The 12,563-nt window shown below is 40.9% G+C and overlaps 1 protein-coding gene across 1 annotated transcript; it reads left to right on the plus strand.

The window, feature by feature from the left end:
- Positions 1-417: 417 nt before the first annotated feature.
- PHYHD1 (phytanoyl-CoA dioxygenase domain containing 1) lies at positions 418-11,362 on the plus strand. Its single transcript, XM_019510616.1, has 11 exons — positions 418-558; positions 1,552-1,710; positions 2,334-2,409; positions 2,597-2,644; positions 5,014-5,069; positions 5,260-5,322; positions 5,410-5,431; positions 6,956-7,084; positions 9,048-9,164; positions 9,488-9,614; positions 10,495-11,362. The coding sequence occupies exons 1-11, from the start codon at positions 526-528 to the stop codon at positions 10,538-10,540; spliced, it is 876 nt and encodes a 291-aa protein (XP_019366161.1). The 5' UTR covers positions 418-525; the 3' UTR covers positions 10,541-11,362.
- Positions 11,363-12,563: the final 1,201 nt, after the last annotated feature.

The following is a 12,563-nucleotide window of genomic DNA, read 5'->3' on the forward strand; positions in this document are numbered from 1 at the left end:
CATCCTCAGTTTAAGCACTGCTCTGGCCCGCGCTATTAAACTTAATTGAGTTGCACTCAGTCCCATGTGGACTGCACTGGCAATGTGCAAAGAACACTGCAGGGTGCTTGGATTCCCACATATGCTACCTTTCTTCAGTGGACTCTAGATTTCTTCATCCTACTGCTGTCCTTTGCACCTATAACTTTTTTCTGCATTTGCCACCTTTCCGCTGCTGGAGTCATTAATTCAACTCTCTTTCTTGGAGGTGACAGCTGAGCTGAGTTTCTGGTTAAATTATGCAACCTTTCCATTTAAAAGTTCCTTTGCTTGGGTTTTTGTGTGTGCCTTATTTCTAAATTGCATAAAATAGAGTCAAACCCAAAACTCCCTCAAAAGGGACCCCTGATTGCATAATCTGAATTCTCTCTGTTCTGTCGCTTATCACATGGTGCTGGAAGGGTCACATGGAGAGGTGGAGAGTTAGCTGTACAGAGCTTTGGAGGAGCTGCCATACCGTTCCTGTAAACTGAATGTGTATTTCTGATGGCGTTTGTAACGGAGCAACAAATCCAGAAGGTAAGCCAGCAGATTCAAGAACTGCATCTGGGGAGACAAGCTTGTGTGCCTTAAACAGGTAACAGTGCTGAGTTTGTCAAGGGAACCAGTCTAATTGCTTAACCAGTACTTGTGTTTAGCACTGGTTTATTTATGAAGCACATTATAGTCTGTTCACTTTCTGGTACTTTATGCACCACTGTAACACCTGAACATCTTACTGGGGCTCCAGAAAGGTAGTTTGTTCTATTGACTTTCTGTCTCAAAGCTTGCTCTCTCCCTTCTGCCTGTCTCTTTCCTTGTGGCTCAAATCTCCTCTTAGAGGATAATCTCCTGAGTTTTCTATAACAGGAAGCAGTTCCAAATGTCTGCTGTCCGAGGAGTTAATTTCATTTTATGAAGGATCAGTCATCCGTGAGAAACTGAATTCTCAGCTCTGAGGGTGCACATTTTCCAATATGTGGATACATTTTGAAGCTCAGTGTGACTGCATTACTCATTTAAGGAGAGTGTGTGTTTAGCAGTTTACTAAGCTGATTCCTTTGGAGATGATTTGAAGTCATGATGACAGTAACAAATGTGTATCCCATCTGTTTCATAGAGTCTGCTGTATTGAATTGGAATTGCTCTCTCCCTAACCACAGGGGCTGTATATCTATTTCTGAATAATTTTTCCCTAAAAGGAAATAGTTTTCTCTTTAAAAGCAAAAATACAGATATTACTGCTTTAGGAAACTAATTAATTAGCTGAAGATAAAAATGTAACTGAATAAAAAGGCTGTTTTTGTGCAGTTAAAGGAAGTGGAAATGTATGTGATATTAACAAATGCACATTGAACATGTCTATGGCTTGAAGAAGTCTACTAAACCATAAACTTTGCTCTTCTAGTTGAGGGGATCTCCAAAGGCAGATATTATTATATCATCTACCATCTAGATGGAGAGCCAAAGGAACAAGCGGAGACTAGGGGGGTATTCCTAACCTAAACGTAACTGCTTTGTGCTGTTTCATAGTTCCATGAAGATGGCTTCCTTGTCTTGGAAGAGTTTTTCACCACAGAAGAATGTGATGCTATGAGGAAGCAGATCCACAAGATCATAGCTGATATGGAAGTACCACCCCACTGTCGCACGGAGTTCTCCACAAAAGAGGAGCAGCAGCTCCAGGCTCAGGTACAGATTTAAGTTGAGGCTGTTCTGATTGAAGAAAGAAGGAAAAATTTAACTTGCAAAATACTCCTTTGAGTAGCAGAGGGCCAACATTTTAAAACTAAATAGTCCAAAACCACAGGTTTGTTCTTGGAGAGTGAATTCTATTTGAGGGCAAGGCTGAAAGGCAGACGTTCCTGAACTGTAATCCTGCTTCTAATAAGTGGGCCTCTGCAGCTGTACACAGCTTCTTGTTGGTCTCAGCAGAGGCCAAGAGAAGGCTGAGACAGGCTGAACTCTGCTTTTAGATGCAAAGTGATCCCCAGTGGAAAAGAAGTGTGAGAGAAACAATAGTACCAATACAGGCTCTATTTGTTCCACAGATACAATGCTGTTAAACCACCACTTAACGCCCTAATAAAAACTCAGAGGATATATTGTTTTTGGGATCTTGAAAACTGCATACTAGAGTTGAGAGATTTAATACAGTGAAAAACCTCAATACATATGACTTTATGTTTGTATTCTGCCTTATTTCTGCTGCTCACTTGGTGGGGAAAAGATGCAGGTAAGTACTAACTTCTTACTAGAAATGTTCACATAGATCCTTGTTAAGACATCATTGCTGGGTCTCTCATCCTTGACAGGGCAGCACGGATTATTTTCTAACCAGTGGAGACAAGATCCGATTCTTCTTTGAGAAAGGAGTTTTTGATAAGAAAGGTAACCTTTTCCTTAATGGCAGCCATACCTGGCTGGTAGGGGTGGGGAAGAAAACGAGCAACTTGCTAGCAAGCTAGGGATTTTGTTACAGAGACAAAAAGTCTGAGTAGAAAGAAAAGCTCTAAACTCTATTGCTTTGTTCTGTTTTTTTTCTGCATACTCTTTAACTCAGGATTTTGTTTCTTAGGTGAATTTCTTGTTCCAAAGGAGAAATCTGTAAACAAGATTGGCCACGGTATGTATGAGTAGTGATATTTTAGACCAAACATAAGGTTGTGTTTTTTTCAAACCAAACCATTGCTTCAAGAGCTGGCTGGAGTGCGTAACCTTAATCCATTTGGATTTGAGTTGTATACAGCAGTTGCCTTGTACACAGTAGCACCCTTCCCTATGCTCTGTTCCTTCTCACCACATTCCTCCCAGCCCATTGAATCCACTAATACAGAGATCTTCCTTTTGGCACTATGGCCATGTGACTCTTTTTTTTTTTGCAGCCTAGTACTCTCTCTCACTTTTGCTTCCTGCAAATTGTTTTTTGCTTCACCTCTAGGTACAGAAAAGTTAATTTTCCCTGATCTGACCCCTGAAAGAGCTCTACAGCTGTGACCGGACACAAATACACAGCTGCTTTAAAAGGGCCCAGTCCTGTGACAATCTGAATTCTTATTGCATGAAGGTTCAGAAGATGATGTTCCAAAACAGACCACTTTCATTAATGTGTGTATGCTGAGGTGGGGAGGGCGGCCTCCAATACACCAGCCCCACCTTTCAGTGCCAGCTGAAAAAATCCTAGATTGACCTCCTTCTCTCCCTCCCTCCCCGCCATTCTGACAGAGCTGGGCCTGGAAGGGGAAAGGAGTGGGGTTAGGCGAGAGCAGCTGCAGGTTAAAGCTGCTTCAAATTGCAGCTGAGTCCTACAACCCTTGGGACCCAACAGTGAACCTCTGTTGGGTATGGGGGAATGCGGTAACTCACAGTGCTTTCTGCAAAGTGCTGTGAGTTATAGCAGGGAGCTGCACTTCTGTCTGCACCTTCTGAGGTTCTTGGCAACTTCTTCCTAAGCCCTCTTTGCAACCTCACTTCCCCCCTTTGCCCCTCCTTCTGTTACCTCTGGTGCTAGGAAATCTCTCCAGTATCAAGACCTCATTTCACAATTAAAAGCCTTTTCAAAAGCCACTTCAGGAGGCATTTAAAGTGTGTGTTGCCTTTTTTTTTTAAAACAATAATTGATGTACAAAAGTTTGAACTTCAGCCAATCTCTTCCTCATATAAGAGGTTTTCTGAACTATACTAGCTGCATCTGGGCTATGTTGTATGCTCCTTAGAGCAGATTGCATCTTCTGTGTTCTATACATCAGTGAGCTCACTGCCATCAGTCGATGAGCTTAATTTTCTCCTGTGGCACTACCAGCAACTTCCCCTTAATCTTATAGGGTTCAAGTGTGATGCGTTTCTCCTGGCCTAGCTACTGAAAATCCAGCTTTATCCCTTGTGTGTTTTCTAACAATACACAGAAAACATGAGAAACCGTTTAGAATTTCTGTTGCACAAGTGAAGGGCCTTTGCCCAGATCTTATTCAGCTGAACTTGAAAATCCAGTCTCTTGCAGCTTCGCTGGGTGGGGAGACAACAATCCTTGTGATCTCTCTCATTCTCTAGTGTGGGGTTACTATCCCTTGAAGGAGCTGTAAACAGATATAGCACCCTGCTGCCTCAGAAGCTTAACAGCAATTCCAAAGACTCATCTTGACATTCTTCTGTAGTTAGTTCACTCACTCTAGTTGGGTTACTTTCTTGCTCTACAGCAGCACCTGCAGGGGATAAATAAGCTCCTCCAGCTGCAAATTCTATCACTGAGAGAAACTGGAATTCAGAATATTTGCATTTGAGTAGCCCCCAAGCTAAATAGTTTAGAACAAACTCAAGTATTCAAAGAGCACCAAGCTTCTGCTCCTAATTCTTAATTTTACAGAAGAGAGAGCCTGGATGCCCCTCTGCAGTGTTCTTTCATCCCCCCCACTCCATGATCCTAAGAACTGTAGTACCTGGAAGGATGCTGTTAGATGGTAGTTGTATCTATGTTAGGATTTTGTATTGTATTCATCACCTTAAAAACAATGGCATCTCAGTATTTGGAGCTCTGTATTGTGCATCCGTTTTTTCACAAACCCCACAAATCTCTTCGAGCTCTCTTTTTGGTTACAGATCTCCATTTTCATATAGCTGCAGTGTGCTGTAAAGGAGATCTGATTACATTTTTGGCCTCTGAAGTAGTTCACAATACAATCTGCAGATGTCAGCAGCACTTATTTGTGTGTAATCTCCATTAAACAAAACTTCTAATCTAATTTACAATTCTCCAGCAAAGCTTAAAGTAAAAGGAATTTGTCTAGCCAAGACATTTAGAAAGAATGATGGGCAACAAATACACTAAACCCATTCTTTAAAGGGATGGAAGCTTCCAACTTGCAGTTTGTGTAGTCTGACTTCAGTCTCCTGCTTCAGAATGTAATAGTCATCACTGTGGCTCTTTATGGCTTGAAAGTTCCCTTCTAGAAATGTGTTATAAACATTTCACTAAATGGCTGGGTTTTTTTTCTTTAGCTTTACATGCATATGATCCCATCTTCAAGCAAATGACTCATTCCTCCAAAGTGCAGGTGAGCCTAAATCAACTGGAGTCGCTCAAAAAAAGTGAACTATGTAATAGTTTAGTTTCAAAACTCTGTGCTTAGAAGGATGGTCCTTCTCCCCTTAAAGGACTGTATACTAACTTATCATTGAAGATTCTGATAGGTAATAGTCAGAAAGCTGCATGATTGCAGTGTATAACTTTGGGTTATTTCACAGGAGTTAGGAAGAAAGTTGAGCCTTGAGAAACCAGTGGTTGTACAGAGCATGTACATCTTCAAGGTACAGTAACTCCAATCTCACATTTACTTAATGACGTTTTTGTAATTTCCTGTTGAACATTCTCCTTTTCACTCTTTTCTCTTTCAGCAACCTGGCATTGGTGGGGAAGGTGAGATTTGTAATATATCCATGCAATGCTCTAGGCAGTATGGACAGGTACCGAGGCTTGTATTCCTGAAGGAGAATTCTAAGTACCACGAGAGACAGCACAGATTGGTCAGTCAGAGTGAGGTTTCAAAACTATATGAGGGTTTTGAAGACCAATTTATGTTAGAAATGAAGGGGATTAGACATACAAATTCTCTAGATGCTTTTGAAAATGCCACATAAGATGCTCTTCTATTTTTCACTAAGGAGTAATTTACTTTCCCGTCAGTTCAAATAGTTGTTTTCAATGTTATGTCCCATACTACATAAGAAACTGGAAAGGAGTGGAGCATCCATCTGAGGTAGGGAAAGGTTAGGTCCCTCCTACATAATACCTATGAATACACTAAATCACTTCCTAAGCTATACAGCTGCAACTCCTCTGCTGAAGCGGCCTATATACAACTAGAGGTTGGTGGTTATAACACCAATAGAATCATAGATAATTAGGGTTGGAAGGGACCTTAGGAGATCATCTAGTCCAACCCCCTGCTCAAAGCAGGACCAGCCCCAACTAAATCATTCCAGCCAGGGCTTTGTCAAGCTGAGCCTTAAAAACCTTCAAGGATGGAGATTCTAGGTAACTTGTTCTAGTGCTTCACCACCCTCCTAGTGAGAATTTTTCCTAATATCCAACCTAAACTTCCCTTGCTACAACTTGGTTGCTATCAAATCCCCTCTGTCTTCTCTTCTCCAAACTAAATAAACCCAGTTCCCTCAGCCTCTCCTTAGAAGTCACGTGCCCTAGGCCCCAAACCATTTCCGTTGCTCACCACTGTACTCTCTCCAACTTGTCCACATCCTTTCTATAGTGGGGGGCCCAAAACTGGACACAGGACTCCAGATGTGGCCTCACCAGTGCAGAATAATTACTTCCCTCGATCTGCTGGGAACGCTCCTACTAATGAAGCTCAGTATGCTGTTAGCCTTCTTGGCAACAAGGGCACACTGCTGACTCATATCCAGCTTCTTGTCCACTATAACCCCCAGGTCCTTTTCTGCAGAGCTGCTGCTTAGCCAGTTAGTCCCAAGGCTGTAGAGGTGCATGAGATTCTTCTGTCTTAAGTGCAAGACTTTGCACTTGTCCCTGTTGAACTTCATGAGATTTCTTTTAGCCCAATCCTCCAATTTGTCTAGGTCACTCTGAATCCTAGCCCTACCTACACTCCAGTGCATCTTCTACTCCCCGCAGCTTGGTGTCATCTGTGAACTTGCTGAGGGTGTACTCCATCCCATTTTCCAGATTGTTAATGAAGATATTGAACAATGCAGCCAGTGAATTTCTGCATCCTTCTTACTTGACTGAAGTGGAAGTCATATCTCTCAGAAACCTGACTAGTTGCTGTTCTAGCAAAAATCAAGCTGTTGCCAGTAGACAGATCAGATCAAAAGAAAGCAGGCAGGAAAGCCTATAATTTTTTTTGTTAGGCTTTTAACATCAGTATTTTAAGTGTAAGGTAACCAACCAGCTGTTTGTTGGTTTCAGTGACACCGCACCAGGATGCCACATTCCTGTACACAGAACCCTTGGGCAGGGTGTTGGGCCTCTGGATTGCTCTGGAGGATGCCACACAAGAGAATGGGTGCTTATGGTTCATCCCTGGTTCTCACACCGGTAGGTTATCCTGTTGAATGTCCTGAGATGCATGTTCATATCCTAGCTGCAAATGAAATGAACCTAGATTGTAGTGTGTCCTCTGAGTCCTAAAACATTTACATGCCTACCTCCTAGCTAACAACATATACCATCATACTTTAGAGGAATTTTGTCCAAAGTAAGATTATTCCAACTATGCTTTTGAGCTAAATCTATTTCTTAATTTCTTTTGGCTCATGTTTACTGGTTCAGGGGGTTGTGATTTTAATACAAAAACATTTCTGGAATACAAATGTAGTATTATTTCTGACTCTAGTAGTAAAACTTATGCTATACCTCTACAGTGGACCTAAAAGTAGTGAGAGAGTGATAACCACAAGCTTATGGAGTCTTTACCTCAGGGTTTGAATCCAGGTCTTGTAATACTGGGCTCCTCTGCAAATGCTCTTTAAATCTGTCTACCTTAGCATTATTGCAGTTACTTCCTTTTGCCAGATTCAAACCCTTCCTTGTCCAGTCTGCTGCTGCTTGTCCTCTCTCAAAGAGCTTCTTACCGCAGCCTTGAAAATGCTCCTGATGCCTGACCTGGGATAGAAGGAACAGCTTCTCCATGTTGCTTCAGGTTTAGGAATACACATAGTGAAACCACTTGAACCATGTTATTTCTTTTATAAAGCCTTAATACTGTAGTACGTTAAAACATGTGTTAATCCTGCCCTTAATACAGACCCATTCAGAGACCATACCAATTAATTCTTTGTTTTACCAAACCAGAACCAAGAACATTGGTAATTCTTCAGCTTGCTCTGTGTCAGATGAGGAAATAAAAATAGCCTCCCCCAACACTGGTCTCAGATTCAATCATCAAACCTATGAAAAGATGACTTAGTATCTGAGCAATCACAGAATAGCTAGCAGCCCACAGGAACAGAGAACAAGCCAAATCAAAATGAAAAGGCAAACATTCTCTCTTGCCTGCTGAAAACTGCTGTAGATTTCTAAATTTGCATATATTTGGCATTGACTCTCTTCTACATTTTTCTTGTGAGAGGATTCACTGTCTCCAGGGCTACAATCTACCTTTCTGGAGTCAAACATGAATGTCTAATACTTGTGGGTGTAGTCCCCTCCGCCCTCTTAAAGTCAAGACAGGTAGACATCCCTGAGAACTTCTTAATTCAATTGCGTTTTGGTGTCATTATACCTGGTGTATGAACACAGCAGCTGCAGATGAACTTTTGTGCCATTAGAGAGAAAAGAAATGGACCAAAGGTTGTGTTTTAAGCATGTTTAGAGAGCACTGCATATTTCTGCAAGGGACCAAGTGCTAAGACACAGTCCAGAAAGCAAACAAAAGCCAGATGCATCCACTTCTACAGCAGGGCAACTTTAACTCAGTGATTCTCAACAAGGGTGTTGCCATGTTCTTAGAAGGGTGCCTTGCAGTGTGAGAAGATAAGGAGATAAATTAAGTAGATAAATACAGGCTCAGCCTTGTCCTTGAGGAAATGGTTTCTTTCCTGCCCCTCCCCTCCCACTGCCCAGCTCCTCTACAAGGAAATAAGCACTATAATAAATAAATACATTTTTGCAGCTGTGCGCCACCCAAATCACAGATGTTATGAAGTAGTGCCTTGAGTCCAAAAAGGTTGAGAACCACTGCTTTCACAGTATATCTAATGGAAAGAAACCATTTTGTGCAAAGTTGTTATTACATCATGAAAATGTCCATCCAACTATAAAGACAGCCAACAAGCTATGTATTTAGTGGCTGAAAACATGAAACAACTTTGTAGCTGGTTTCTGTCCAGCTTTAATTTGAATGTGTGGCAGGGCCCTTAGTGACAGTGAAGGGTAACTGTAATGTAATATAGTGGTTTTAAGTTTCCAATGAGTGCAAAGGCCACAACTGCAGGTTTGTTTATTCCCTGGTGAAATGCCTCTTTCCAACGCATGATTTTGTCAATTTTGTGAATGACAGGTGGTGTCACACGGCGAATGGTACGAGCCCCACCAGGCTCTATACCATGTGTACAGTTCCTCGGTTCTGAGCAGCCTTATGAAGACAGCCAGTTTATTCCTGTGCCCATCAGCAAAGGTAAAGATTCAGCCATATGACCAAGGAAACTGCAAGAGAAAGAGAGATGTAGTGACACAGTTTTAAGCTACATACAGAGGGAATTCAATATGTTGCCAATGAAGACCTAAGAGTGTTGAGCCTATCCTGAAAGGACTTACTCCCATAGAACCAAAGCAATAAACTTCTAGTCTTCTCAAGCAAATCCTTCCTATAGGGATCCAAAAGCTAGATTACTAAGCCAGTAACAGTAAATCTTTCAAAGATGTCACCAACTCTTCCTGTATGACACAGATGAGGGAGATATTAAAGAGAAAAAGAAACAAGTGTCTTCTTTCAAACAGGTGGGCTGATTCTCATCCATGGAGAAGTTGTTCATAGGAGTGAGCTGAACAGCTCCGATTCATCCCGCCATGTATACACCTTTCATCTGATGGAGGCCAAGGACACCATCTGGAGTAGAGAGAACTGGTATAAAGGAAATCTCCAGTAATAAGTAGCTATGGGAAATGGAACCTTTCTAGTACTGTAGCCATTCAAGAAGCATTTTTTAGCTAAAACCCCAGTTCTTAGCACCTCATGTATGTGTTGTACCTTCTGCAGACACCCAGGCTTTTCTTACATAACGCAGAAATGTATTAGCTCCAATTTTGTTAAAAAGACTGGAAGTTTCTAGCAGTTTCCTGGGATGGTCTCCCTGGCCTATAAAGCCAAGGAGTTTTCCCTTGTTAGACATAAAATGCCACCATAAGGTGCTCTAGTCAAGGAGCAGCAGAGTGCCTTGTAGCCATTAAACAAACTTGTATCATCCCTCCAGGGAAAATAAGTGTTATCTCCATTCTGATTTTGGAATTCCCTGCTGTCACAAATAGGATTGGCCTCATTCCAGCCATCTAATAATGAGGATATACATCATCTATAAAATCTATGTATTTCAAAGTCTTATGTAGTGATGGTAGTGGAGCTAGGAACAGAACTCGGGTATTAGTCCTATGTTTCAATCACATTACTTGTTTCCCCTCTAAAATTATTGCTCCACTACTTATGGGTGTGAAACATGCACTAGAAGTATAATTAGACAAGAAGAAAATAATTAAGGGCATTGGGAAATATGTAATTACTTCTTAAGGAATACACTTGGAAATGCAAGACTGAAGTTTCTACAATATATAGTAAGTTTTCTTCTCATTAACAAGGAATTGGCTTTATAAAATTGCTTCCAAGGTACTTTCCCTTCATAATTATTAGTTTCTGTATCAGTGGTACTCAAGTTAGCACTGATCCCACCGCAAGTTGCCTTGGGATGGACTCTGCAATTCTATTTTTCCTGTTTTTTCTCCTCTTGTTTCAGGCTCCAGCCAACTCCTGAGCTGCCTTTTCCATCTCTTTACCTCTGAAGCTAAGGAGTATTGTTTTCCTGACTGCCTTGACACTGCAAACAAAAGCATGCTGTGTTGATATCTACAGATGGGAAACTTAGATCTGTGTCACACAGGAGTCAAATAGTTAATTGGAAATAGTCCTCTCTCTCAGATTACCTGTGCCTGTTCTCTTCAATTTTCCTTTGAGAAATGAGACAATGTTTGTTTGCCTCCTGTCCAGGAATGAGTTCAGCCATTATGCACTTCAGGAGGATTTTCACCCAGAGCTGGCCAATGCTGGTATTATTCAGCACATGGTCTGTTATAGTGGGCACATCTACACATGCATTAATGTGCCATAATTGGAACAAATGTGCAGTAGCTCCAGCACACATCTTTCAGATGATGCTAATGTACAGTAGACTAATTCTACTGTCCAGTAGCACAGCTTTCACTGTGACGTGCTAATGTGCAGTAGAATTAGTCTACTGTGCTTCTAGTGTCTCATGTAGACATGTCTGGCATGTCCCTATCAACTCTAAGAACAGTCATTTAAGCCCTTGTTGATGGGGAATATTTCCCTGGTCATGTGAACAAATCATTGCAAGACCACTTTACTTCAACTGAGACCTGCTGCACTTTTTTTTTTAGGAGACTTAAAGTCTCACCATTTTCCTCTTGTACAAGCCAAGCCAAGAAAATTTCAGTTTTAGTTAGGCCACCTTCATCATGTTCTTCACAGCCATCTAGTATAACAGGAATAGAAATTATAGGATATGGTTGTCTTCTAAAGAGAAGAAGCTTGGCTTACTTCAACGCTAATATTTAAAAAAAAATCTTATGGTGAGATGAGCAAGAGGGGAGCCTAGAGTCCTTATTTTCTTTTCAAATCCTTAGTTTAAGTTGATCAAAAAAGGTAAGATCTCTAGATTCATTATTGCCTTCAGTGTGTACATTTCCAAGAACAGAGCAATGTTGGGTCAGACAGGAATGTTGAAATTAAGTGTGGATTATCCAAGAGGATTACCTTTTTTCCCCCCAAACAATACAAAACTTGTGACTAAGCATAATATAACCACAAGTTCTCCATCCTGTTTTCTCTGAAAAGGATAATATACCAAACCACCTCAGCTTTTTAATTCAAAACATATAATGGCAGAGTTCCACAACAATTATGCTATTAAAATTTTAATAGGCAAGATAAATACTAGCAAAGAGCTTATTGCAACAATTATTGAACTTTCTAGGATACAAAGAGCTTATTCCAACAATTATTGAACTTTCTAGGATACATCAGTAAAGCAGTCCTTGTAACTGAATATTCTAAATAAGCCTATTTAAAACAATGGGACAGAGAATGTTTATGCTTAACCCTTCATTAGACCTACCACTGATCCAGCTAAGCTGCAATTTCTTTCAATAAATCTGATTACCAAATAAAGAGAGACAACACTTTTAATAGGTTTAAGAATATATTTTTCTTGTAACAAATGAATGCAGAATGCAATTAATTATTCTTAATAAATACAGAGTGAATAGCTGCTCTTCGAAGGATCCAAACATAAGATTGGAAATATGTTGCATAAATCTTCACATTTGTGCTACGTACCTGGTGCCTCCAAAACAACCAAGGCCCCAGGCTAATTACAGGGATTTTCAAGTAATTTACCTCAAAGTTATGCATCCCTGTGATAGGGCAGAACATACTATGCCTTCCCACCAGAGATCACAGGGTGCTTTACAAACACTAAATAATGAATCTCCACAACACTCCAAAATGTCACATCTTAATACTAGGTGGGTAACCGAGGCAGAATTACGGGGGTTAGGGGGGGAAGCAAAGGGTCTCAGACTGTAGAGCTTATATTCACAAATGTGGAGCACTTATCCTTAGGAAGAGTCCCTTTGGCCTGAGTAAGTACACACTAACATAAGCATTAACCAACCCTAAATGACACAGGTCACACAGCAGAGTTGGGCACAAGTCCTGTTCCCACACCCTAACCCCAAGATGACAATACTCTCACCCATCTAACATCCTTTGATGATTCAATATCAG

The sequence above is a fragment of the Gavialis gangeticus genome, unplaced genomic scaffold (genome assembly GCF_001723915.1).
Source record: "Gavialis gangeticus isolate Ggan-Ray unplaced genomic scaffold, GavGan_comp1, whole genome shotgun sequence".
In the NCBI taxonomy this organism is placed as follows: Eukaryota; Metazoa; Chordata; order Crocodylia; family Gavialidae; genus Gavialis; species Gavialis gangeticus.

What these genes read in the sequence shown, in the direction of transcription:
- PHYHD1 (XM_019510616.1), top strand. Translation starts at nt 526, where the DNA reads ATGGCGTTTGTAACGGAGCAACAAATCCAGAAG. An exon ending in CGGAGCAACAAATCCAGAAG is followed by an intron (nt 559 to 1,551) that starts GTAAGCCAGCAG and finishes GCTGTTTCATAG; the next exon opens with TTCCATGAAGATGGCTTCCT. An exon ending in TGTAAACAAGATTGGCCACG is followed by an intron (nt 2,645 to 5,013) that starts GTATGTATGAGT and finishes TTTTTTCTTTAG; the next exon opens with CTTTACATGCATATGATCCC.